General features: G+C 41.4%; 2 protein-coding genes across 5 annotated transcripts in view; one reads left to right on the forward strand and one right to left on the reverse strand.

The window, feature by feature from the left end:
- The window catches only part of STN1 (STN1 subunit of CST complex), a 42,213-nt gene extending 21,921 nt beyond the window's left edge, over positions 1-20,292 (reverse strand). For both annotated transcript variants that reach the window (XM_058029669.1, XM_058029670.1), the window contains exons 1-3: positions 20,253-20,292; positions 6,814-6,947; positions 2,199-2,294 (exon numbers count right to left, since the gene is read on the reverse strand). In XM_058029669.1, the coding sequence (XP_057885652.1) occupies positions 2,199-2,294; positions 6,814-6,940 (223 nt within the window). In that variant the 5' untranslated portion in view covers positions 6,941-6,947; positions 20,253-20,292. The remainder of the gene's footprint in view (positions 1-2,198; positions 2,295-6,813; positions 6,948-20,252) is intronic.
- Positions 20,293-20,619: 327 nt separating this feature from the next.
- SLK (STE20 like kinase) overlaps positions 20,620-26,655 on the forward strand; it is a 49,463-nt gene continuing 43,427 nt past the window's right edge. For all 3 annotated transcript variants that reach the window (XM_058029666.1, XM_058029668.1, XM_058029667.1), the window contains exon 1: positions 20,620-21,293. In XM_058029666.1, the coding sequence (XP_057885649.1) occupies positions 21,144-21,293 (150 nt within the window). In that variant the 5' untranslated portion in view covers positions 20,620-21,143. The remainder of the gene's footprint in view (positions 21,294-26,655) is intronic.

Consider the following 26,655-nt stretch of genomic DNA (forward strand, 5'->3'; position numbering starts at 1 on the left):
CTTGAAAACTTCCTGTGCTCCCTGTGCTGCCCTTCCTCATCTCTTTGGGTTTAAACTTTTGTTTATTTGGGTTTTTTGTGGGTGTACTTTTTGTTTGTTGGTGTTTTTTTCCTGGTTTTTGTTTGTTTGGCTTTGGTTTCTTTGATTCGTGCTTAATAATTTGAGGGGTAGCTCAAAGCTACCTGCTAAAAGAGATAATTGTGTAAATTTTTATTTCTTTATGACAAAAAGGGTATGGCTCTTGTCAGGCCTGCATGGACCTATTGAGATGCTGGTGATTTTTTTTTATTTTAAGTTGATTGCCTTTTAGCTTTTAAAGTTAGTTTTGGAATACAAAGAAAACCACATGTGATGTTTGGTTTTGTTAAAAAGCAAAGGAGACAAAGGGGTCAGAAAGGTGCACTAGGTAAAATATGAGCTTGATCAAAGCAATGTTTTAATTAGATATTCTCCTAACTTATCATAATAATAGCAAGAAACAATCAAATCAAAGTGTCAAAATAAGATATTACATAGCATGTAATTTTAATTTTTTAAGCCAGGAAAGAGTAAACTAACTCTTTTTTACAAATATAATTTTGTCATCAGTTCTGCCTCTAGAGTTTTCAGCAGAGGACCTAAGACTCTTTAAAGTGAGTGATGTGTATTCTGAAACAGACAAATAGGAAGTGAGGGGGGAGGATCAAGGCAGGGACACAAAGACATTTCAGTTCCCTATCAGAGGGAAAGTACAAAGGGGGAATTGCTTTGTAAGTCACTTTTAAGCAGATGGAAAGTGAGCAAGTCCTGAGCAGTGTGTGGCACTCCAACTGATGCAACCCCTGTGACTCACCAGAGTCTGTTGAACCGAGAGATGCAAGAAGTTACAAGCAGGAAACTGTCTAAGAAGTTACAGTTTTGTGCTGCCAGAGTCGGCTTGCCTGAAAGGGAGGGCAGGCTGGGGAGGGGCACTCTGGCAGGTAGCCTGAAAACTCAAACCAGGAACTGCTGGAACAAAGAGTGGAGTTGGATGTGAAAGACAGCAGGAAGCCAGGCCTACTGTGAGCTGCACTTGAAGGTCGGCTGATCTAAGGCCTTAATTCCACTACTCTGCAGTTTCTTTTTATTTCTATTCCTCTACTTTCTGCTCCAGTCAAACATTTTCCACAGGTGTAGTTGTTAAACTGATGCTGAAAGCAGCATGGAAAACCCTTACCCATAGAATTGGTTTTGTCTTGGTCATATTGATTCTGCCTTCCTCTGTTCTCATGAAGAGATAAATGCATTTGCAGTCAGTGCCACCCTGCAGCAGTTTGATGCTGGGGTATCTGGGAGCTGGTAAATTCATCAGCTGTATCTTCACAGCACTCCCAAGGGTCAGGGAACTGCAATCTTACAAGCAAAGGAGCTGGGAAGGAGAGGCACTCTGTGACTCACCTCCACCAGGTGAAAACCCATGGCAGAGGAAGACACTGGCCATAAGGGCTTCAATAGGATCTCTGCATTTGGCTCCCCCTTCCTACTGTGAGGTGACCTCCCCCCACCTTTTGAAACTTGCCACATCACCACTGCTGTACTCTGCTTTTTCTCCAGATGTAAAAGACAGCTGAACAAAATGACAATCAGATGTTTCCATGTTAATAAAACTGAATACTGGGAAAAGCAATACAGAGGAGACAACTCCCAGCTGCTGCTGGCAAGAACTGGTGCTATGATGCTTCAGTGCATTTGTTAGGACTTTTGTGCATCTAAACATAAACAAGCTCCTGACAGCTTTTAGAAGTTGGCTCCAAGATATGACAAGACATACAAAAAGTCAGAAAGGATTTCTAAGGTTCAAATATGGAAGAAGTGATTTCCCATTTGTGGACACTGTTCAATACATTTGCATCTAACCAAAGCTACTGCAAATAGGAGAGGAAGGTAGCAGAGTCCAGTGACAAAGCAATACCCAAAGTTAAGATCTGCTACATGACCCCACATGAATCAATCACTCTGTGTTAACAATTTAATTCTCTATTTTTGAAGTGGAGATAAACAGTAGCTTCTCTACATGTGCCAGGTAATCTCAGCTGTAGATGTAGAATATATTAGGATTAGAACACATTTGTTTCAAGAATACACAAGGACCACATAGGGAGACCTTTCAGTTCTAACAGTAACTAAGATAAATAGTAAAGGCTGATAAGTGCAAGAAGAAAGAGAGACATTTTCCTTACCTCCATAATTATAAAAGGCATCTCGCTCCTTCTTTTGAACCACTGTCCCAACAACATCCACCTGCCTTATAGGATGTCCATTATAAAAGAATATACCTAGACACAAAACATTCTTGATTAGTGTAACAATTTCTTTTAACACCCTACTCTACATAGTCACATTTGTCAATTAAAAAAAAACATACTTTCTCATGTATTTAATAAATCTTAAATTATACAGCACCTACACAGGAAATATCCCCTGTATCACTGAAGACTAGGGACACTAAAAGGAAAAAGTATCAGCTGTACTTAGGATACCAAAAGCTTGCATTTGCAGAGTGTCAGAATCTTATTAACCTCTTGTTTTCCTGCACATTTGAATCTGAAAAACAGTTTGCTTGCTGCAGGCTTTAGGGGGTTTTTCTTTGTTGCTTCATTTGGGTTTTTGTTTTCCTTTGCTTTGTTGTTTGGTTTGGGTTTTTTTTTATATCTTCATAAGGCTTCAGAATAAATAATAGAACACAAAGGAAGCAGTTTGAGCTTCTCACAATGCAGCTGTTCCTGATTAAGGCAGAGCCTCCGAAAGGAAAACTAACATAATTCTGTCTTTCATTTCTAGAGGAACAGGAGCTGTGGGGGCAGGGGGAGAGCAACAGCCCTCTCAGACTGCAGAGTACACTACTGCAGTCATTGTGGACTGCATCCTGAACTTCAGTTTCTGAAAACACATGTTCTAAAAACATCCCTTCAAAGCTATTTTTGTGCATCTATAAAGATAACTTAACACTTAGAAACATGCCCAGGAAAGAGTGAGAAATCACAGCCCAGTGGACTCTGAGAGCACTGAGGTTGCCTTGCTCTGTAATCCCTTTCAAGAGAGTGACAAATGTTGTTAACAAACACTAATGTAAACATCATACACTGAGGCTTCACAGTCCAAGAGCAGGAGGAAAATAGGGCAATAAGCTCCAAATATACCCTGGGCTGGCTAGCTTTCAGTGACTGTGTTTTCTTCAGTTTTCAAATACTGCTGCTTTACTGAAATAAGCCATCTGGGATGTTCAATAACTGTCTTCTGAAAAGTAGATAACTCGAGGGACTCAGAGGGGAACACTTGGCTCCATACACCGTGGCAAGTGTTATTCTTACAAAGGGAAACACAGCAGCAAGGGAGTCAGAAAAATGTTCTGTACAAAAAAAACCCTAAATCCAAAATCCAAAAATAACTTGTCCTACATAGCTAGCAGCCTTAAATGAGCCTGGAATTAACTTTCTTCACACAATACAGAGAGAAAACACAAAAGTTTCAGAAGAAATCAGAGGTGATCAGCCAAGCAGCTCATAAGCAGAAATTCTGCTCATAAAAATCCACGGCAGTGTTTTGAGGATGCATCTAGGGCTATCATCTCAGATCTGGCTACACTAACCTGCAGTCACTGGTCAGGTCTGGCACAGACAATGTTTAGCAGGTCTGTCCACTTGTCTCCCATTTCATTTACCAAATAAACACTGCTGCAGAAACCCCCAGTGGAGATGCTCCCAGTGTGTGCAGTCATTCACTGAATCTTACAACATCTCTGTAAAAGGTCTGGGCTAGAGCAAGACTGTGGAGCAGAGACTCCAAGCTCCTGATTATGCAAACAAGCAACATGTTATTATGTTTGCTTCCCAGTTAGTAAGCTGAGTTTTGGCAGATGACAGAGACCAAATAAAACTGGTTCTCTCCGTCCCCGTAAATTCTCCTAGAACTCCACCCTTACTCTCAGAGAAACTACCTGAACTAATTTGAAGAATGAAATTATATTTAACCTATAAAAAGTTATTGCACTTGATGACTTCAAGGTGTAAATGACTCGTCCTTCCAGTTTATTTGTTCAAATTAAGTCCATATTGGTAGCAATAAATATATACTAAATATTTGAAGCTGTGGACAAACAATTCAGTGAGGTTCCTAAAACCCCAGTAATCAACACCCAGAGCAAAATGCCATTACCATAACAGCCACAGCACTGCTACAGGGAGCTATAGATACAGAGATCTCTAGGGCAAGTGCTGGTCATGTCTGTACCAGCATTGCTGTGCTGTTTGCCATTTCTTTAATTATTATTACCTCCTTTTATGCTATTTGTAGCTTCCCTTCCTTGTTGATAAGCTGTCACAAAGCAGTGGTGCATGATAACTCTGAGAAAAGCTCATTTCCATGATGTAATTATGTGTTACAACTGAGTTTGACACCCACTCTCATTGCAAGGCTGCTAAGACAACACAATTGCTGTTTTTATCTGGGAGGTTTTCCAACCTTCTTGTCACCATTTATAGCAGCAGAGTAATTGGCCAGGTTTGCTGCTTCCCTCTGTGTTGCTTTAAAGGATTAGTCACTGTGTCATCAAATCCTAATGCTTAAAAGTGGAAAGAAAAAACTCATTAGGTCATTCAGTCCACTTCCTCAGAGCCAATATAAGACCATTTTGTACAGTAAATTCCTGGCAATCTGTACAGTCAGAATATAAACAATCCCAGTGAAGGGCATCCCACCTTTTTCCTGGGAAGGCTGTGCCATGGTCTAACAGATGTCATTCTAGGGATGTTTTTCCTGACATTCAGACTGTGTTTCTTTCCATTCTTCCTAGTTACAACGTTTTGTTTTGCACTCATTCATTCTTAATTACCATTACTTAATGACTGATTTATAGCCAACCATATACTTAGCTTCAGCTGGTCTTTAAAAGCCCATTAAAGGCAGGAAGCATTGACAACAAACACCTACATTCTTCCTTCCTCAAAAGGTATTAATTTTAGTGTTTTTGTTGTGCTATCATTTGTTGCCAGCAAATAAGATACACTGGAAAATGTCTGGTTTGGTATATATACAGCACCAGGAGAATGAACAAAATTCAGGATGTTGGTTCCAGAAAATATCATTTAATTTGAAGTTTGGTTTAGAAAATGATGCAGGATTGCAAACAAGCAGAGTGCCAGATGCACAGGAAGGGGAGAAAGCTCAAATGTACCAACTGTAAAGGCTGATATCTTGACATGACAGATACCACCCTCCTTAGGATCATCTTAGAAAAAACAAAGGTATAAGAAAACTGAAAAAGTTCCTCAAGCAGAAGCCAACTCAGTAAAGTAAAAGAACAGGAAGAGAAGTAAGAAGGGAAATTCAGGTATTTTGGAGTAAAGAAAAGAGCAGGACTGTACTTTCTAGGACTGTTCCTGCTGTCATGAAATGTTTGTTGGTGTTTATAATGCTAATTATTCTGATTACATTTTCACGTGTATGTACTAATGTTCAAGTCCAAACTACAATCCAATTCTGCTGGCATTGAATTGTTTTGTATTTTGTTTGAAAACAATTAAAATATGAAGAACATGATGAAGAACAATTTTTACCAGATGCATTTCCCACACCAGTACTACTAGGAGACATTTATAAGACAGTTTAAAAAGGCCTTTAAAAAAAACTTGCTGTAGGACATATCAACAACAGTCTGCAGCCTAATTATTACAATGGATTTATGATAAAAGTCTCTCTCCATATTAAATAACCAGGATAGATAGATAGACTGGTATTTGTGGTTTGTGAAGTCCTCATGTACATAAAAATGGCTGCAAGAAGAGAAAAAAAACCCACCAGTCCTTCATTTCTGCAAAAATAGCATTGCTGCTATCCTTGCTGTTAAAGAAAACTGAAGAAGAATAACAAAACCTACAAGGCAAAGCATATTCAAAGAGCCAAACAGGGGTACTTCGTATCTGTGGACAGAAAATAATAAAAATAAAAAACCACAAACAAAACATCAAAACCAAACCAAAGACATGCACTGTGCTTAGGGCTTATTGCTTTTCCTCATTAATTCTAAGTTCTCTGGGTCCCTCCCTGATAATCTTGCACCATGTCAGGCTTCAGTTGGGAGTAATGAACTCTTTCCCAGCAGAAGACACTGCAGTCTATTTAAAGCCTGTGTAGTGAAAACAGCAATTCAAGGTCAGAGCTGTATTGCTTCAGCCAAAGCTCACATGTGGGTGACACTGCAGAGCAGCAGGACAGACTGCAAAGCAGAAACTTGTGGGGCAAGGTCCAGCATGGAGGCCAGAATCTACAATAAGCTTGTTCCAATGTATGAAGAATGGCATATATCTATCATATCTAGAAATTAAGGAGAAAAAAACCTCAAAACCTGTATCTGTCTTATAATGTATTAATATCCATAGGAAAGAGCAAAATCACACATTCAGCAATATCCTCAACTGTCAAAATTTTGCAAAAAATGTAGAGACAGCAGAGAGATAACAATACATGTGGCCAGAAAGGACAAGCAATTATTTAGAATTAACTTTATCAGAATATAACAAGCACCACCACACAGAGGAAACACATTACCTTAATGTAAAAGAGGTATTGGAGAGAAAGGAAAACCATTTTAACAAATATATTTTATTTTTCACATACATTTCACATACAATCTCTTGTTATTAGAACTTTTAAAAGAAACTAACATCACTTAGCTTAAGGCTGTGGAAAACTACTTCACTGATGTTTGTGAAGTGATCCCTTCAACCCCTTCATTAAAAGCACAACAAATCAATCATAATACTGTGTGCATCATAACCAGCACCTATAAATACATACCTGGCACCTGTATAGATTCTCTCATTTCTGTAATATCTTTAATATAGAGCCTTGCAAATGCAGAAAACACAGGATCGATGCCCCAGTGCAGAGAAGGCATCTCTTCTCCGTCCTTCTCAGACTGCATCCGAAACCTGTGAACACAGAAGGACATTAAATTGTTTTCTACAAAGGTAAATAGCTTTCACATTCATTATTTTTCACATAAATGAAAAAACAACTCATGAGTGTACACACAATAACACAGCAGAGCGGAGGATGAGACACTGGAGTTTATCTAATAAAATGTTACATTTATCTATCAATATTTCATGTGTTGCCACATGAAATATTCAAAGTATCAATACTCATGACTTGTTTGAAGTACTGAGAATCCAGCAACAGCATTTCCCCCAGTAACTTCAAATGAAATAGAATTTCAGAGACTTTTCTTCTCTAAAATCCATAAACAGAGAACTAAAGTCAACATTTGTTTAAAAGAGCAGGATTGTGGGATCATAAGTGGTTACTTTCTCTACAAATGATTATTATTTGCCCATCATTCTCCCTCCCTAACGTACTCATTGTTTGTGCTGTGTTTTATCATGGAGTTGAGGGAGGATGACTTTATTCAAAACAAAACAGCCCTCCCTTCTTTGTTTTGGGCATGTAGTCTCCACTAACACTGAAATTGTTACTTTTCCCTTTTACCCTTTCAGATTTTACAGTTTATGCCTGCAATCTTATGCCATTACAGATCCAATTCTCTGCTTATCACGGTCTTGATGTCAAAACCCCCAGCACTCGATTCAGGAAGATCCTCATCAAGATTTGGAAGCTGAAAATACTTTCTATCAGCTTCTCCTGTAGGTGCAGGTACATTGTTCCTGTAAGGCTTTCCAGGTCATCTTCCTTTTACTAGTAAAAGTTAAAAAAGAGTCAGTGTTATTTACCCTTCCTTGGACTGGTCATTTCTTAGGTGAGAAGTTGAAAATATTTGATTTAGTCAGTTCCAGCAGTAACTTCACTACTGAGTAACAAACTGAAATAGTTTGATCACACCTGGATTTGTGTCTTGCTCCCCACTACAGACAGCTCTTCCCAGCCTTTCCTTTTTGCACCTGCAAGGTCTACTCCAAAAGTCACACCATTCCTTTCTCACTCAAGACTCCCCATGAAGCACCCTTTTTCTACTGCTGAATTGAGACACTGCTCAATAGAAATTTAGAAATTAAGCTGTTAAGTGTATGATTTTAACACAAGCTGCTATTCCTCCATATGGCAGTTCTTTGAACACTTGCTACAGTCAATGTCAAATTTAGACCATAAAGTTTCTCAAAGGAACAAATGCTTTGAACCTGTATTTTACTTGGCATACTCATTTTCTTACAAAATTAGTTTCTCCATCTCTTTTTGCTTGCAGTCTCTAGTACAAAGTTACATTGCTTTCTGCTTCATGCCCCCCAATTTATCTGCATGGTTACAAAGCCTGTCACAGCTCAGCACCTGCTTTTCCTTCTAGACAGACAGCAGACTGAGATAACCAACCAAAAAGAGGCAATCAGGTACCAAGTCTGTCTAACCTGTTGTATTTTGGGTAAACAGACACTCCTTGGGGTGAAAAGCAGAAGTCACCCCTGCACATGTGTGCATGTGAGGGGAAATCAATGAAGCAGCTCCACTGAAGATTAAAAATATCTGTATTTTGGCATTTTATAGCCACTTGTCAAGCCTGAAATGCCCAAATGTTGATAGATCAAGTCCAAGCACACTTTAAGCCTAAATGAAGAGCATCTCCCCAAAATTTTTTACTGCTTTCCTGTTCTGAAGGGAGAAGATTTCTGCAGTGAAAGCTCTTTCCATCTCAAAAACAACTGGGACTTAATTTTCAAATTCTGGAGCTTTCTTCTGACTCCCAGGCCTTGTTACAGCTCCTCACTGGAGATATTTACAGCCATCATATGTCTTTATGTAGAGACCATTCTGTTTGGTTCAAGCCTGCTACAGATGCACAGTGCTTTATCTTGCAGATGTGGCAAACATTCCTTGACAAAAACTAAATTGTGCCCCAGCACTATGAAGGCATCACAGGATTCCCTGAAGTCCAGAGGACAAATTTGCTGAAGCCCTGAGTTACAGATACTCCATCCACACCAGGCTGGGGCAGTGAAACCGTACCCCAGGCACCACTCAGTGTCAGCAGTGTCTGACAGGCACACCAGGGCATCCTGCACTGCAGCCAACGCCCTCCCTGGCCTCTCCACAGTCCCAAGAGCATTCCCAACCCCTGACACCACCCAAAACCAAGCCTATTTTCTTCCTTCCCTCCCAGTGGTCAGCTTGGTAGCTACATTTGAACAGTGGCCTATTTGAAGCCAAAAGTTTGTGGTCAGTTGGAAAGAAAAGATGTTTAGTGCCTCCTGGATGTACAACACTGCTAGTATCAGTCCATTCTTCTCAGCACTTGTCTGTTTGCCCCTAAAGCAAAGCAAAATGTAAATTATTTCCAAAGTATCTATTCAGTGAGTTTCCAAGCTCGTTTCAGGCGGATTGAGAGTATTAAAACCATAATTCCTATAAGGCTGACAAAACTCTTCCAATCATTTATCTTTGGATATATAATAGTATCTTCCCGTAACTTTTTCCTAAGTTGGCACAGGAAGCCTCTCCAGCCCGGGGTTAATTCATGAGTCATCCTGGCAAAAGTGGAACTTTCCATTATGCTACAAGTGTTTGCAGCTCTTAACTGGTACCATTGGTGATTTGCTATCAGCAAAGAAGATAAGAGCTGCCCTGTACAATGAAGAGCCAAGGGGCAAATAGGGGCATTGTGGAGATGCACAACGTTCTAATCAATGAAGACCCAGACAGCAAACAATAGACAATTCTGACCAGATACCATCTAATTAATGTTTAAGGATTAAACTGGCTCTTGCTGGGAGAGGGCGATCAGGCTTAGCAATATAAACAACACAGAGTCCCAGCAAAAGGTCATTCCTTTCTGCATTTTGTTTTAAGTGCAGTGCAATGACTTCAGGGTTGCTGTAGTGCAAGGAATTCAATCATGTTACAGGAGAAAAAAAGGCAACAGAAGAATCTAGTCCACAAGCAAATTAGACAGAACATATCAGCCTTCTATTTTTCACTCCAGAAAAAGGCTATGAAGGCATAATCAAAACCAAAAGAGGAATTAAGTTCTTCTTGGGAAAACAACTCTCTTTGAAGGGCAGAAATCTAAAGTTTACATAGTAGGTATCTGGATACAAATAAACAAGGCTCAATTTGAGATTATTCTAACATTAAGATTGCACTGTCTCTTTCACCCACTGCTATCAATGTTAGCTTTCCTGACTCTACTGAGAAGCCAACCAAGTCCATAACCCCAGAGCTACCTTGCTAGCTCAGCAAGGTATTATCCTAGAAGGGAAAGCAAAGAAAATTGGCACCCTTCCCAACCATGCTACCCCCCAAACCCATTTTCTTTCTTCCCTCCTAAGCAGCCTACTGGGTTGTCTTGTCTCAAGAGCTTCCTATTTAACACCCTATTGATTTATTCAAAATCAGCCCATGCCAATTAATTTCTTGGCTCATAGTCTTGTGCCCACCATGTACCTTTTACAAAAAAGGTAAACAATCTTCTTCGAATCCCAGGGCAATTGAAACCTCAAAGAAAAGTATCTGTTTTCATGTTTCTTGTTGTCTTTTCTCCAAATTTGATTAACAACCAAAGCTCTTGGAGAAAATTGACTTAGCTTGAGATTAATAATTTTGAGCCAAGAAAATGTGTCTTGCCAGTGGCTGTCTGCAACTGCTCTGCAAGTGCTGGCACACTGCTGCAAAAACTCTTTCTCAAGTTAGCTGTAAAATAGAAACAGAGAATTTATTCACTAATACAGGCAACTTAAACATCCTACCAGGCTTTCACTCTTCTCCAAAGGCTGCCACTACCATGCTAGCACTGACAATTTACACTGGAAACAGCTCCTAAACTGTTGGATTGGCCAACCCAGTGCATTAAAACAACTTAAAGTCATCACTGGTTTACTTGAATAAACTAGGCCAGAAACTGTGCCTGTCAAAAACTGCTCCACAGGTCAGCCATTCCTGCCACAGACAAAGCAACTTGTGGAAAGAGGAGCAGAGTCAACAGCTGGGTTTTGTAACACCCTCTGTCATCTGAATTGAAATCATCTGTGTCTGAGTCAACACCCTATGTGACAAACAACTATTATTCAACTTTTCATGATCAGCAGAGGCAATTCCAGCATGGTACAGTCAAACCCACCGTTTTTCAGGAAATGTTTTTAATTACCTACAGCCACATACAACATTTTAAATTAAAACCAAATAAGCCCATTGTATTATTATACAAGTAAGTCCTACTGAACTGGGAAGTAAAGCTTTTGGTTACAGTTAATATGGAACAAAGATTCTAGACATGAAACTCAGCCATAGGTTTTTAAAAATTACATAGTTAAAAGAAAGTATCTAACACCAGTAACAATATGAACACCATCACTGAGACCAAAACACATTACTGAAAGGCAAAAAAAGGCTCCTGGAAAACAGCTGTTGGAAAACTATCAAACAGTGAGGTAAGGTCAGTTTGGAACCACCTCCTACCTGGTTGTTCTATTACAAATCAAGATGGGGCAAGCACTTTCAGTCTTTCATAATAAACCACTTTCTGCTTCTGTCATGTAAAATCCTGACAGTTTTGATGCTACATGCTGCATGTCTTGTAGTTCTTACATTTAAGTACAATTCCAATTTAAAGACATAGTTTCAAAACAAAATTAAGAAATCTAGAACTCCTCTGAACTTCCAGAAGTTCAGCACTTCCTCAAACATTACTTGTACAAGGGTTTAACATTTGTCTAATCTGTTCAGATAACAATTTACCAAAAGGAAGAATTATAGATTTTTTTCTTAAAGATACTCATTGCAATTCTAAACATTGCATGTCTTTTTACTTACATTAGTTTTTATTAATTAGTTTTTATTACAAGACAAGAGGCCCATCACTGCAACCTTTAGCCAGTGGGGAATCTAACAACCCATAATGGCACTGCCCACAGTGCCCATAAGGCAGGATACAGGTAGGAGCACAAAAGCTGTTTTATCAATAAACTGACAAGGCTGTAAGTGTAACAGCATTCCAGGGGAGTTAAGGTCTCCATGTGATAACTTGTAACATTTCCCTCCCTCTGGTTTTACCTTTCCACTGCCTGGAAAACCTTCTGGACAGGTGCACGTAGCTCCAGAAGACCAAACTGGCTCCTCCAACACCCACAATCTTGGAAGGAATGGGGACAAAGCTTAAAGTCCTAGATTGCCTCCTTTTGGCATTGAATTTTGTTTTATATGCAAGCTAAATCTCGAAACAAAGTTTTGGCACTCAATTTCCCAAAACCTGATTCTGAAAAAACTGGCAGGGAGGTGTGTAACAAAATAAACAGTACAAGTAGCTCTTTCTGATCCTTGTCCCATGCATTAGATACAATTTCCCATGGATCCAGAAAGGTGTGTGGGAGAACATGCCATGCACTGGAACAGCTTGCCCAGAGACATTCCAGAACTGTCTGGACAGAATCCTCACTAATGTGGTCTAGGGGGCCCTGCTTGAGCAGGAGGTTGGACCCCTCCAACTGTATCCATTCTGGGATTCTGTAATTTACTGATACAGCACAAAGGAATTAACTAACAGAGAAAAGAGAATACTCTGTTTTAGCAGTGTAACATAGATTTAGTGTCACTTCCTGAATGAACATTTTCAAATTTCATAAATTTGCATAGAAGTGACAAGACTGGTTAATAGCTTACTGTGCCTGTGAACTCCACAAGTTTGACTTAGCTTCTAGAGGCAAGCATTCCTGTCCATTTACCTCCCTCCCCTTTAAACCAGTTTATGTATCTGGCCTAAATTAGAACAGCTTTTGGAATAAGTCAGAATTTATATGAACATTCACAGCACCACAGAGCACTCCATTACAACCTGAAATTTCAAAATAATTAACCTATGATTTGGTTTTTGCCCATCTTTAAAAACTTGTTCCAAATCCCATATAAAGGCACTAAATGGACAGAACATTTTTTAGATACCTGAAAGAAAATACCTCCCTGTGGCTGTAACTTCTTCCATGAATCACTGTCACAGCTAACATCATAAACTCATTACTATTTCCGACTTCTTGGTATGTAAAGAAACCAACAGCCTTTTATAAACTAATTTAAGTGTCTCCTTAATTGCATTTGAATTTGAATAGATGTCATTTCCTACCTCATGCTCTGAAAGGAAGTCACTCCTGTATAATCTATCCAGAAAAATATATTAGTGCTCAGTCAGAAGCCACAGGAATGATTTTTCATGTAAGTAATTCTATTTCTTGATATGATTCAGTCCATGCAATGTAATGGGCTTTTTTGGCTTAGTCCATGAATATCACAGGGTGCTACAAAACATAATTTTGAGGATTAGCTATTAAAGATCCCTTCTGTCAAAAAATAAACATTTCAAGGCACTTGAGACAAAAAGTGCATCACATCACAATACCCTGCTCTGTCACAAGCAAGTGCTAGTGGCCAAAGTTTGCACAGACTATTGTTGGACACACAGTAGCTGCTGTTTGCCTTAACAATTGCCATATTATTGCAGCTCCACTCATTGCTGCTGTACCAAGATGAGATCCTACAAGAAACTAAATTCTACTTTACAACAGTCAACTATTTTTGCCTCATTTTCTAGGTAAAAAGAGAAGAACATTACACACACAGAAATCAGTACAAGCATGGTTGTAATGCAAAAATAACATTATGCAATGAAAAACTTTGTTGGTCTTTTTTCCAATAAAAAAATTTAGTATTTTAAAGTCTAGCTTTACATTAATAAACAGTTGGTATCTCACATTCTACGTTATTGCCCCTTTTTGCTGGTAGACATATCTGCAATATTATCCCACTGCAATGTCTCTTTTTGGGATATCACTAAGAAATCAATAGTCTTTAGTGTTACCTTTTTGTCAAATTTTCCTTTATTGTGTGTGTAGGAAATGTTCCCTATTTAACAGGATGGTATATTTTTAATAGTAATTGTAGAAGGCATAATAAACTTCCTGGTTATGCTTACCACACAACCAGGATTGGGTCTGATGGCTGGCCAGCCAGCCATAATTTAAAAAAATTAATTTTCATATTACAGAAGTAGTTATTTGGTCCCAAGATTCCAGAGCTGATCAGGATCACAAGAGAACACAAAGTCCATTCTGGGAAAAAAAGACTCCTGGGAAACGGTGAAAGAAAATCAGGATTTACAGAAAGAAAAGCAGTAATACATGTGGGCTTTCTGTTCAGACATTTTTTGTGCCAGTATTGACTGAGAGCAATACTGAGATGCAAAGCTATCTTTATCCCTTAATAAATTTCTAATCCTAGCTACTATGTGAACTAATGCAAATTTGAAAGCCACAAACAAAAAGAGCAAATCAGCTCGTGACTGCTACGCAAGAGGAAAAGGTTTAATTACCATCTGGAGGAAAGGCAACCATGGTGCAGCATTTGCAAGACATGTTTCATGTGATTTAACTAAAGCTTCTAATAGCTATCAGATGGAGGGGGCTCCACAAGTTTGAAATAATTTGCTTTGTGTTCATGTACAGCTTTGATCAAATAAATCTCATTTCAAATGAAATATAACATCAAATTATTAAAATCGTTAGAAGGAATACAGGAATACAGCTCTATACCCAAGAGTAGTATAGTAATAAAGGATATTATTATTTTAAAAAAGTGTTCTAGATGGTCTTAGTCCTGCATGGTTCTGTGAAAGATTGTTACAGTCATTACGATATGGAGAGAATTTTTATTAGACTAAGTACTCCATGAAAAAATGCAACTATTTGCCAGTGCAGCTCAGTAGTTGAATATTAACTGAAAATTTCTATAAAAGGAGGTTTTTGTGTTAAATACAAACCAAAAAGTGTGCAGCCTTCTTGAAAAGCTTTATCAGGAGGATCTGAAGTTCTTAATTGCATTAGTCAATTAATCAAAGAGAATCAGCTATGTAAGTTTCAAGTTGTTGATGCCTTCCATTAAATCTGAGGTTTGCTTCTCACTCCCCTACAAAGACATAAGACTATTTCTGAATCTCAATCTCGGAGAGAGTTTTCTTGCACATCAACTGGAAGCAATAAGAAAAAAAAACATTTTTTGCTATAGCTTCAATAAAGTCAACATGTTAAAACTTGAATGGCTTTGAAATGCCATGTTTCCAAGAAATATTCTTACATTATTTGTTGAAAAATCTGATCCTTATTCAAACTTTGATATTTATATTATTGCTTTTTCCTCCACCATTTAATTTCAATAAAGTCTATTCAATAAAACATCATAGGTTTACTTGGACACATTCAGGTAATTTGGCAATTTTTATATTTGCTCTGTCATCATTTCCAGAAGTGTTGCTGACATCAAGAGAAATGCACTCCAAGAGTTCTGCTGGCAATGGAGTCTCCATAGGTAGGAAGAACTCCCATTATATGTTGCCAGGAAAACTCACCTCACACAGTCCAATACTGTGATAAAGTATCTCAAATGGGGAAGGTGAACTGACCTGTGAAAATACATTTCCCCACTGACTGCTGAAAAAGTATGGCCAATTTAGAATAAACACACAGACTTTTCTGAAGCCAAAATTCGATCAATCCTATTCCTAAACATTTTAATATTCAATGTTTTTTTACTGCAAACATCAAGCTATATCCTTACATGTTGAAGCTTCCGAATGCCACATGTTTCTATGGCAATTCTTAGATTAACTGACCCTGCAGAAAGGCAGGAGAAAACCCCAAACCAAATAATAAATAGTAGTATACCCAGGTTATTGATAGGAGCCAGAGTATCGATTCTGGCTAAGGTGTGGGCAAGCTCTTGAGTGTCCAACCTCTGGTATTATCATTTTTTCCTGTTTATATTATTTATGACCAAACTATTCCTGTTACTCATATCATAAACACAAAATACTGAGCACAAGACTAAGTCTCTTTTTGCTCTGCATAAGAGAAAGAGAAGTCTCTAAGACACAGCTCTATCAATGGCACATTTATTAGAAAGCTGTTGTAATCGTACTGTTGTTAATACATTCCTAAAGTCCATACCTTCTGAGTGGCTTTCTCACATACAGCTCTTCTCAGCAGTGCTGTTCCTTGTGACTCCACCAGGGCTCTCAACCCACCCCAGTTTATCCTGGTAACCTTCACGAGCCACAGCTGCTGCCCAACTAAGGACTTCACAGCTGTGGCTCATTTAGAGTAACTAGAACTGGGGCAAGGCCACTTTTACAGTACATAGATGTTACAGGGACTGCTACTATAGAAAGCCTTTAGGAGTGCTGTGTAAGTAGCATGTACAGGCTAACCAAGGGCTCAGGCCCAGCCAGCATGGCTTTTGGGAAGGCAGGTCCTGCTTGATCTCCTGAGCTCCTTTTATGACCAGATGATCCACCCAATGCACGAGGGAAAAGCTGTGGATGCTGTCCTATTGAAGACTTCAGGAAACTCCTCAATCCTGTGTTCCACAGCATTCTCCTGGGCAGGCTGGCAGCCCATGGCCTGGACAGGGGCTCTCTGCTGGCCACAAAACTGCCAGGAGGGCTGTGCCCAGAGCGTGGTGCTGAGCGGTGCCAGCAGGGCTGGGCACAGGGAGCAGAGCTGGGAACAGCCCTGTTCCACATCTGCATCCATCACCTGCATGGGGCACTGAGGGCAGCCCCACTGAGCTCACAAACAACAGCAGGCTGGCACGAGCCAAGGGAGGCTCTGCAGGGGGATCTGGGCAGCTGGGATCAGTGAGCTGAGGCCAGTGTGTGAGGCTCAAGGAGGGGAAGTGCCAGGTCCTGCACTTGGGTCACAAGAGCCCCAGGCAGGGCTACAGGCTGGGACAGAGGGGCTGGGAAGTGGCCCAGAGGGAAAGACCCCAGGGGCACTGGGAAACAGCAGCTGATCACGAGCCAGGAGTGCCCAGGTGGCCAAGAGGGCAGTGGCATCCTGGCCTTTATCAGGAACAGTGTGAGCACAGGTGGCATCCTGGCCTTTATCAGGAACAGTGTGAGCACAGGACCAGGACAGAATCATCCCCCTGCACTGGGGAGCACTACAGTGACCTGGAAGCTACATTGGTGCTTAGACTGGAATGAGCCCAACACAGCACAGAGTGCTAACTGTGGGAACAGATCAGAGGAGAAATGGCAGAGCTGATGAAAAAATGCTACCACACAATGAGAAAATATCAATAACAACACAGGGTACATCGATTAAAGGAAACAGAAAGGACAGTGCTGAGTGCCAAGGGTGACAGACAGATTAAGATGGATGAAACAAGAATTACACTCCAGATTTAACCACAAACAAGCCACCTGTGACCTTACAGCAGTTCAGTGAGCTCGAACACCAGAAAGAATTTTGGAGATCAGTGAAAGCGTGGGTGGACAGAAACTCAAGACAATATAAAAATATACCATTAAATATTTTGAAAGAACTGAAAACAGAATATAGGACTGCAGCAAAAGGGCAATAAATCTTGTGAAGAACACATTTCAAATTAAAATTCTGAAGTGTTTACTTTCAATTAAGAGAAATTGGAGCAGTTTAAAAGAAAGAGCTTAAAGAGAGAGTTAGGAACAGTGGCAAGTGTAAGTGATTGAGTCAATGAGAAAGGATGGTGGTATTAAGCAGCAGGAAGTATAAAGGAGATTTCTAACTCACAAAGAGATGAAAAAGATTGTCATAAAGAGTTTACAGCTATTTTAAGCCAAAATATTTGATGCACAATCAAGATAGCTCTTTAACATCTTCACTTGAACATCTTCCTCTGACATTTAAAGGAAGCAATGAATTTTCAAAAAGCATTGCTTTAAATTCCTAAAGGAAAAATTTTAATATAACTCACTTTTACCTTTTTATCCTTACCATCTGGAAACATTTACAGTTGCTCAGAACTCCTTCTATCAGGAAGAAAAAACCACACACACAAAATTCAGGCTTCATACAGCCTCCTCCAAACCAGGAAGTCAGAGCAAATTGGGAAGGATTTGCTACTAGCACTTAACCTTCACCTCATGGAGTTTATTGTCAGGATTGAGTGGCAAGCTGTAACTCCAGAGTGAAATAAGGGAAAAAATGAGACGGAGTCATAGTTTTCCTTTTCATATATCCTGGTTTTACCTTGAATTACTTGTTCAAGAGTAAGAAAGAAGAAGTTAAAAGCAAAGCCTTATCACTAGATTAAGTGCTCCTTTCTCATACCAGACTTTCATCTTCTATTTCCAACGTTATATGAATGAAAAGCCCTGTGGAACAGGCAGACTGTGTTTGCACCAGTCTAAAGCAGCACAATGCAGCACCTGCTGAGGTTCAGTCATTGGTAGGATGGCACCAAGCTCTGCTCTGAGCCTCCCTTGTCACACAGGAACTGACCCAGGCAGAGGTGCTGTGTGTGAGCTCTGCACAGCCCAGTGTTTGTAACAGAGCTGAGGCACAGCCAGGCCCTGCTATCCCAGCCCACAGCTGCCACCTCAACTGCTCTTGTTCACATAGAACTTACCAAATTTTCTTTTAGTTTTGCATTTCTTTCCAGTTATTACAAACTCTAACATTCACACATAAACACCCCCATGCCCCCCTCCCACTTCATTGCCATTAACCCTGAGGCTAAAGAAAAGATAATCTTGCCTCAATACAAGGAATTCATGCTATGACTTTGGACTCCTTTTTCCCCCCATCCTCTATCAACCAGTCAGTTTAAATAAACCTACAGAAGTTAGTCCCAAAGCACCTTTTATCTGACAGAAAGCAAGTAAAAATCAAAATATTAAATTACAAATATTAACGAAAACTATTATTTAAGCCATCATTGTATTTTAATATCCAAATCAAAGCTATCATCCCACCTGAAGGGGCAAAAGAAAAATTATAGAGAAGAAACAGAAACTGAACTTTAAAAATTAAGATATGAGAAGTTAAATTGCTGCTGGTGACACTGTCTTTGTTATTGCATTTAATTCAATATATCTGAATGAAACTTGCCTATGAAATTAATAGGTGGAGCCAGCCAGCCAGATCACAGAAGATAAAGCACATCCTTAGGATTGCAGTTGTTTCTTGGTTTTGACCTCAAACACAAGCAGCCTTGGTTTTAGCACCCTTCTGAACAGTTTTACCTTTTGTGGCAGAGCCATCAGTACAAGGAACCCATAAAGCTAAATACCATTTTTGAAAAACAAACACTGATTATTACAACAAATCAGTTTAGCAAGAGTACTTGAAAGGCTCTCTATTCATAGGGTGGGACTGGTTTGAAACTGGTTTTATACAGTTTAAAGAAATTGACTTATGACAGAACACTGTTGTTCGATTCATAAACGCTTTGTGTCAGGGGCATCTCAATGCCTCATTATTATTACTGAATTTACACACGGACTATCCTCACAGCAAACTACTGTCACGCTAATAAAATGGTCTGGGGAATGATGCACACCACAGGCTTGATCTTCAGAAGCTCATCACGCAGCTTAAGCTAATGGCAATTGCAGGCACTCAGGTTCATACGAGGATACGGCATTACACGATTTTCCCTGGCTGTTTGTCTCACTGTCAGATGTCTCTGAGGTCTCAGCATCGCCTCGGCTGCTGCTGGATGGACTCGCAGCCCGTCACAACCCAAACTCAGCGCCCGGCTCTGCTAATTGCCCCTAATCCAGGCAACGGGAACGCCTCTCGCTTTCAAGTGAGGAAACGCCCCACATTGGGTGGCAAGCACACAACACAGCTATTAAAATGCAATTATACTTCAGGCTGAGGAAGGAATCACTTGTGGGAAGAGAAGGTTGTGAGATAAGGAAATTCAGGCCTGTCCCAGAGATAAATAAGATACCGAAGATACCGAATGGGCAGCACAAGAACATCGCACCCTGCTATGACAGAAGCTAAACAAGTAGCAGGTCAACGGACAGCACCGGACCACAAACAAAAGCAAAAGTTTTCCAACGCCGTCTGGTGCTATTAACACTTTCCTCAGAGCTCCATATCCAAGCCCCAGCCCCCCAGGAGGCGCTACCTGCCCTCACAGCGCTCCTGACACACACAGCGAGCCCCTCAGGGCCCCTCGGCGGGCCTGGGCACTCAGGGCACCCGGCCAGTCCTGAGGGGAGGCCGTGCCCCGCCTAGGGAGCATCAGCCTCTGCACAGGGCTGGGGACACCCTGCCTGCGCGGCAGGGAGAGCCGGGGGTCTCCTCCGGGATCAGAGGAAAAAGGGTCTCTCTACCACACGCCCCTCCCGGAACGGCACGCAGCGGGCTAAAGGGAAAGAGAACAGAGGGAGGGACGAGCCCTCGATCTGCCACGCTGCTCTGAGCTACGGGGGGAGGGTGCGGGCACCCCCCTCCATCTTGAGCCCGACACCGACTTACCCGCCCGGAGCTTCCGCGCGCTCCTATTGGCTGAGGCGGCCGCTGCCGCGTCACGTGGGCAGGACAAGCCCCGCCTCTTCCCTCCGCCGGTGCCGGGCCCGAGCCGTTGGCGGGGGAGGGCCGCGCGCGTGCTGCCGGTGCGGCGCGTGCGCACGCGCCGGGGAAAAGGGGGAGCGGCGGGGGCGCGCGCTGCTGCGCGTGCGCCGGCGGCGGAGCGGCGGGAGGGGCGCGAGGCGGTTCCGGGAGCGCGGGAAGAGGGGCGGGAGCGCGGGGCGCACGCGCCGGCGGCGGGCGGGAGCGAGGGCGGAGGGGGCGGAGGTGCCGCCGGTGCCGCCCCGCAGGAAGCGGAGCCGCCCGGGCCCCGCTCCGCGACAGGGCGAGGGAGCGAGCGAGTGGAAGAGAGGCCGGCAGCGAAGCGTCATTTTCCGCCGCGGTGCCACCCTGGGACGCCGCTCGCGAGGACACCGGCTGGGAGCCTGGAGCGGGGCAGCCTCCGCCCCTCCCTGCATCCGCCCCGTGCTGCGAGGCGGGACGTGACCGCTCCCCGCTGCCCGGCGCGCAGCGGCTGCCCCCTCCCAGCGGAGCTGTGACCCCTCCTCCGGCTCCGCCGCCGCCCGTCCCGAGGAGCGAGACCGGCACTTGTTGCTGCCGCGATGGTGACCGGCCCGGCCGAGTAAGGGACCGCCGAGCCCGTCGGGGAGAGCAGCGCCGAGCCCGGCCCCGTTCGGGGCATCGCGGGGTGTTGTCTCCCCGCAGTGACGGCGCCTCCCGGGCGACGCCAAGACTTTGGTCTCCGCGTGGGAATCGCGCCCGGCATCCCCGGCCGCGCCAGGTGGTCCCGGCGGGCGGAGGGAGCACCGCCGCCCGCCCCATCCCTCGGCCGCAGCCAAAATGTCCTTCTTCAACTTTCGTAAGATCTTCAAGCTGGGCGGCGAGAAGAAGAAGAAACAATACGAGCACGTCAAGAGGGATTTGAACCCGGAGGAGTTCTGGGAAATCATAGGAGAGCTGGGCGATGGTGCTTTCGGTAAAGTGTTCAAGGTAAGGGCGGGCAGCGCGGCTCGCTTGTGTTCCCGTAGCTGAGCAGTGACTCGGAGCGTTGCCGGTGCCCGCAGCGCTGCCTCGGGATCCCTGTCTGCCGGCTCCCTCTCCCTGGGATCCCTGTCTGCCGGCTCCCTCTCCTCGGGATCCCTCTGGCAGCGCCGAGTTCGGGACAGCTCGGCTGCGGCGCCGAGCGCTGCGGGGGGACGCGGCCGGAGGCTGAGCGGGGCATCCCGGCGCCTCTTGGCCACGGAGCCTCGTGAAACTAAAGATAGAAAAGACCTATTAGGTCATTGTCCCGCCTTTGCTCCACCCTGCCCGCTGCTGGGTTGCTCACTTCTCTGTGTTTTGGGTTTTTTGGGACTCGTGTACAGTATGGCTCCTAACCTTACAAAGATTGCATTTTCTTAGATCCGAAGTTCATACGTTTTTTTTTTTTTTTCCCTGTACGGAAGGAACCCCATGAGCAGTAAAACTGACTCTGTGTGTAGTGCACAGAGCCAGGCTGTTGTCGCTTTAATGGGCATGCTCCCATCTTGTTCCATGTGGAGTTGAATTAAACAGCTGCGTTCTCGTGGCTTTCCCTGTGTGCCGGAATCCATGTGTTGTATCTCCTAACTTCTCTCAGTTGTTTGCTCTTTAAATCTTTAAGTGTACTGGTACAAGTAGGGTTTTTAAGGAACCTTATCTAGAATTTATCAAGCCAAGTGGACTACAATGGCATAGATACAACCCTGCTAGTGTTTGACGAGACTTCAGCTTTCAGGCAAATCTTCAGCTGCTTGCCCCTTCCTAAAAGGGTGTTAATGCTCCATGTTTGGTTTATGGATAGCGTGGAAAAAACATCCTGGTGGATAAGCATGAGAGAATTGGGAACTGACACGAATTGAAGCTCTGGAGCTGCTTCTGGAGACGAAGAGAAAATAGCACGAGAGGATGGCATTTACAGTCTTTCTGAGAGCTAATTCGGTCAAGAAACAAATTTAGAGTACTGCATTTGAGAGTTTATGAAATCTGGGTGCTCATGAAACTTGTGCTATTTTTGGCAGAAGTTATTTTAGGTTCTGTTGTACTGTGGTGGTATCACCTGTTTGTATATTTGAGCAGAAGTGCCACAGTACGGTCAGAATGTTAGGTGGGGTCATTTCACCCAAGGAATTTGTGTCAATGTTCTATATTAAGAACATTTAGTTTATTTAGACGCTGTTGTAGTACACAGTCTAGATGGTGGTTCTTTGGTCAGTTTTGAAGATTAGACTTCTGGGATTTTTTTCTTAAAAGGCTGGGAATGTGTCTGTCATAAAGCCTGCTCACCACAAACACGTAACATCTCTAACAGCTCTTCCAGAGTATTGAAGTCTTAATTTGAGCTTCATAGTGGAGTTTTGATTCCCATTTTCTGAAAATATGCCTCAGATATAATACTAAATGTGTTTTCCTCTTCCCCCACGTGCTCTTCCCCTCCCATCTTCAAACCTCTTCTCACTTCATCTGTATAGCAGTAGTAGTTAATGAAGGTGTCTGAGCAAGGCACCGGGTAAAATTTGCATTTCAGTGTACTCTGTACAGAAACAGGAGAATGTTTTCCACTTGGATGTCATTTTTCACTTCCGATATTTAATTCTGACTGAAATGACAGAGTTCACTGTTGAAATTGATCGTAGGCAGCATTACAGATGTGGTTGCTCTGGTCAACTTGTTGAAGTTGACCAGTTGGCCCTAATGAGAATTAACAGGCAGTATTACTGATAAAAATTCCCCTTTTAAAAAAATATGTTACTGCATGTGTTCATCAGCATTCTTTTTGTTTCTATATAGTTTGAGAAGGAGGCTTACACACAGATACAAACTGTACTTGTGTTCGTACACCTGAGTGTGCTTCCCAAGAAACATTGTGGAAAGCAGGAAAGGTGTGTTAGGTTGTTCTTTCATGGACATACACCTCAAATGAGAAGCTGCAGGAATAGACATTCAATTCCTTCTCAAATTTTGAATTCAAAACTATAAGCCAGAACAAAGCTCTCAAGAATGCTTGAAGACTTTGTCTTTAGGTAATGGAAGTGTGGGGGTTGGGGTTTTCATTTTGTGTAATGGATTTTGTTTTGTTTGCCAACCCCCCCATCACCCTAGTGTCAGTTACATTTGCCAAAAGTACATTTGCCTTTGTTTAAGATCTTAGGATCTGTGTGTGACAGCGTTTTGGCAGATGCATGTTAAAATGGAATTGCCATACAAATGTTTGTATACCTTGAATTTCTAAAAAGTAGGTTAGATTGGTTGCATGCTATGATTTCCCATAGAGGGGTAATTAGTTTAGTTGTGCAACTGATCTTCTGAACAAAGTGTCAAATATTAAAGTAAAGACTCAAAACCAGCTCTAAATGATTCTGACAGTACTGGGAAGCCTCCCTGATTAAATAATTTACTTTAAAACGCTGTCCAGTGATAATTCATTTTGTGTACTGAAGACTTAAGGTCATTGAAAACTTGTGATTCATTCTCCTTTGCAATCAAGTACAAGGATCCTGCTTATTTTTTTAATACCTTAGCCAAATTTCTAGAAGAGTTTATTTCCTTTGAAGCCGTTTGTTGCAGCATTCTAAGGGTTTTTGAGTTCATACATTTGTATTCGCAGGCCTGTAAGTAATGTTCAGAAATACTCTGTTTCAACTGCTGTTGCAAGTCTCTTGTGATCAGGGGAGCTCTGTAATTACAGATTACTGATGGCAAAGGTTTTATAGCCCTGTAGGACATTTTATTCTGGCCCTTTTCAGGCTCTTCAAAGAGGCCACTTTTAGGCTGTTTTCTTTTTGCTCTTGGCTAATGAGTAATGGTGTGGATTTCTGTCCTTTTACAATTTATAGATCCTAGCAGTACTTCAGTGTCAGGTGATGGCTCTTGAAGAGAATTTCGAGTTTCCTGATGATAGAATTTTATGTGCTCTTCATGGATTATTTAGAATAATTGAGTGGACTCCTAGAGTTCTGATGGACACTGGAGGCTGATTTCAACTTTGAAATTTGGCAGTCAGACACAAAAAGCTCCTAAAACAAAAGAGGGGCAGTTTGAAACTGCTCTTGATTTGATTAGGTTAAGTGCCCTGAAAAAAACATGGGCTCTTATTGTAATTACATCAGTTTGCTTTAGAAAGTAGTTACATTGTTATATCATGTTGCTGCATTGTGTGTTCTAGTACCCTGTCGTGTCAAATCGCAATTCTGTGCACATTGTAAGCATTGCTTTAAGATAGATCAGTGTGTTCATGACTTTCATCAACTTTAAACTATTTTCTGAATTCAAAGAAGTAAATATTCAGATCATGTGAAAACAGACCATTCAAATGCCTGATGTGATGTGTGACTCTTTCTTGCTACAGATACCTGCATTTTCATTAATGATGTTTATCTTCCTCAGTTAACCTTTTGAATTAAATAAAGTCTTGGGCCTGTATTTCAGTAAAATTTGCCAGCCTCTTCTGGCAGTAAGAACATTGTACACTCATATACAAGATTTACATTGCAGAAAGGCATTTTCATAGTGTCTAGTTGTCTTTGAGCCCTTTACTAGGGGATGCTATTCCAAGAAATTAATGTACTTTTGGCCACGATTATGATTATTATGGGTACCATCTGCACAAATGTACTAATTTTAAGTCTTCTGTGGGAACAGATTCTACAGAAGTAAAACATATGTGGCACTATATGATATAAGACAGAGTATCTCTATATGGTATGTGTATATAGAGATAGTATATCTATATTTTAATTATTGTTAGGGAATACTTTGGACTTGTCTGCTTAGAATTTCATTCAGGCTGCTTTGTTTGAACTGGAGTGTTCTGCCCCTTTATAGTATTACACTATATTCACTACACTAAATCTAAGATGTTGGAAGCATTCTGTATGCAAAATTTTCATAGGAGTTCAGAAAATAAAATGAAAACTTCATATGAAGTATCTAGCACAAGTTTTCCAGCTCTGAGAATTAACTGGTGCTTGGTTAAAAAAAAAATCTGTTTTTTCTTTGGGTTCAGAGAAGAAATTTTGTGCAAGCTGATAACCCTAATCATGGTGAACAGCGTCACCCAATTGCATTATCCTCTGAAAATCACTGCATTAAGTGTTCATATTTACTTCTGTTGGCAGTAGTGGCCAGTACCAGCCCATCTCTGGCTGGTCATAGTGGACTTTTGACAAGAGCGTTTCTTCAAGTCAAATAATCCAATGGTGTTGCTTCATTTTTGTATCTGTATTGAAAACCATCTTATCTATAATGTGCCTATATGACTTACAGGACAGCCTGGTTTTGCCTTAATGTCTTCTACAGCAGGCAGAAACAAATAGAATTTTTAAGTAGTGATTTAATAAGACTGGACCAATTATGTCATTTAATGATTATGTGCTCTTAATTCCTTTTAATATTTAAATATGAACTGACTGCTGGTAGCTGCTGAGAAGTACTTTTCTTGTACCACTAACATATTAACTTATTTTCTTATCCTAGAAAATGCATTAATTAGTTTGACCTATAAACAAATTAAGGACAGAACAAGGAGAATTCATATTTCCTAACCTCTTGGGTCTTACAGCACATTGTTCTAAATTCCTGCAGTTGGATATTTCAATTTGAAGCTATCTAGATGATAGTAATGGATCATGCTGCTTCCTAGGGTGGATATCTTTTAGATCTGTAACCTAGGAATCCCAAGAACTGATTTTGACCACTTACTATATCTAAGCTTGAAGCACAGATAGGCTTTGTTTTTTCTACTCTTTATCTTTTTACTGATGTGGTGTCATTAGTTCCACTAATTCTTTAGAAGAATTTGGTAGAACTGTTGAAACTTTGCAGACATTCCTTTTTGGATGGTATAGTTCCCTCTGGAAGGATGTTGCTTGAGTTTGTCTGTAGTCCTACATGTTTGGTCCTAGTTGGAAGATAAACTCATATTTGAAAGTTTCCAGTCAAACACAGTGTTTCACAAATGAGTTTCATGTGGGTCTGCCATGAGCCCAGACCTGGAAAGAAATAGCAGGTGAAAATGTTCAAAATTGAAGTTCAATACAGAAGAATGACTCAGTGGGGCAGAACTCTTGGCAATTTTGATTAAAATTGTTTGCTATATGAAATATGGTTTCTTCTAATTTATTGTCATTCATAATTGACTATATAAGTTGACCTCTCATTAAACTGGAGCAGTGGAATGGTGCAGTTGCCCTCAGGAGATCTGAATTAATAATATTCTCTAAAGTGCTGGGTTGCTTTGTTTAGCCATTGAGGCATTAGCACATAGAGATATGGGAGTTGATTTACTCTCAAGAGAGGAATGTAAAAGGTGCCAATATGACATTTTAAATATTTA

This window comes from Melospiza georgiana, chromosome 8, assembly GCF_028018845.1.
Source record: "Melospiza georgiana isolate bMelGeo1 chromosome 8, bMelGeo1.pri, whole genome shotgun sequence".
NCBI classification, from domain to species: domain Eukaryota; kingdom Metazoa; phylum Chordata; class Aves; order Passeriformes; family Passerellidae; genus Melospiza; species Melospiza georgiana.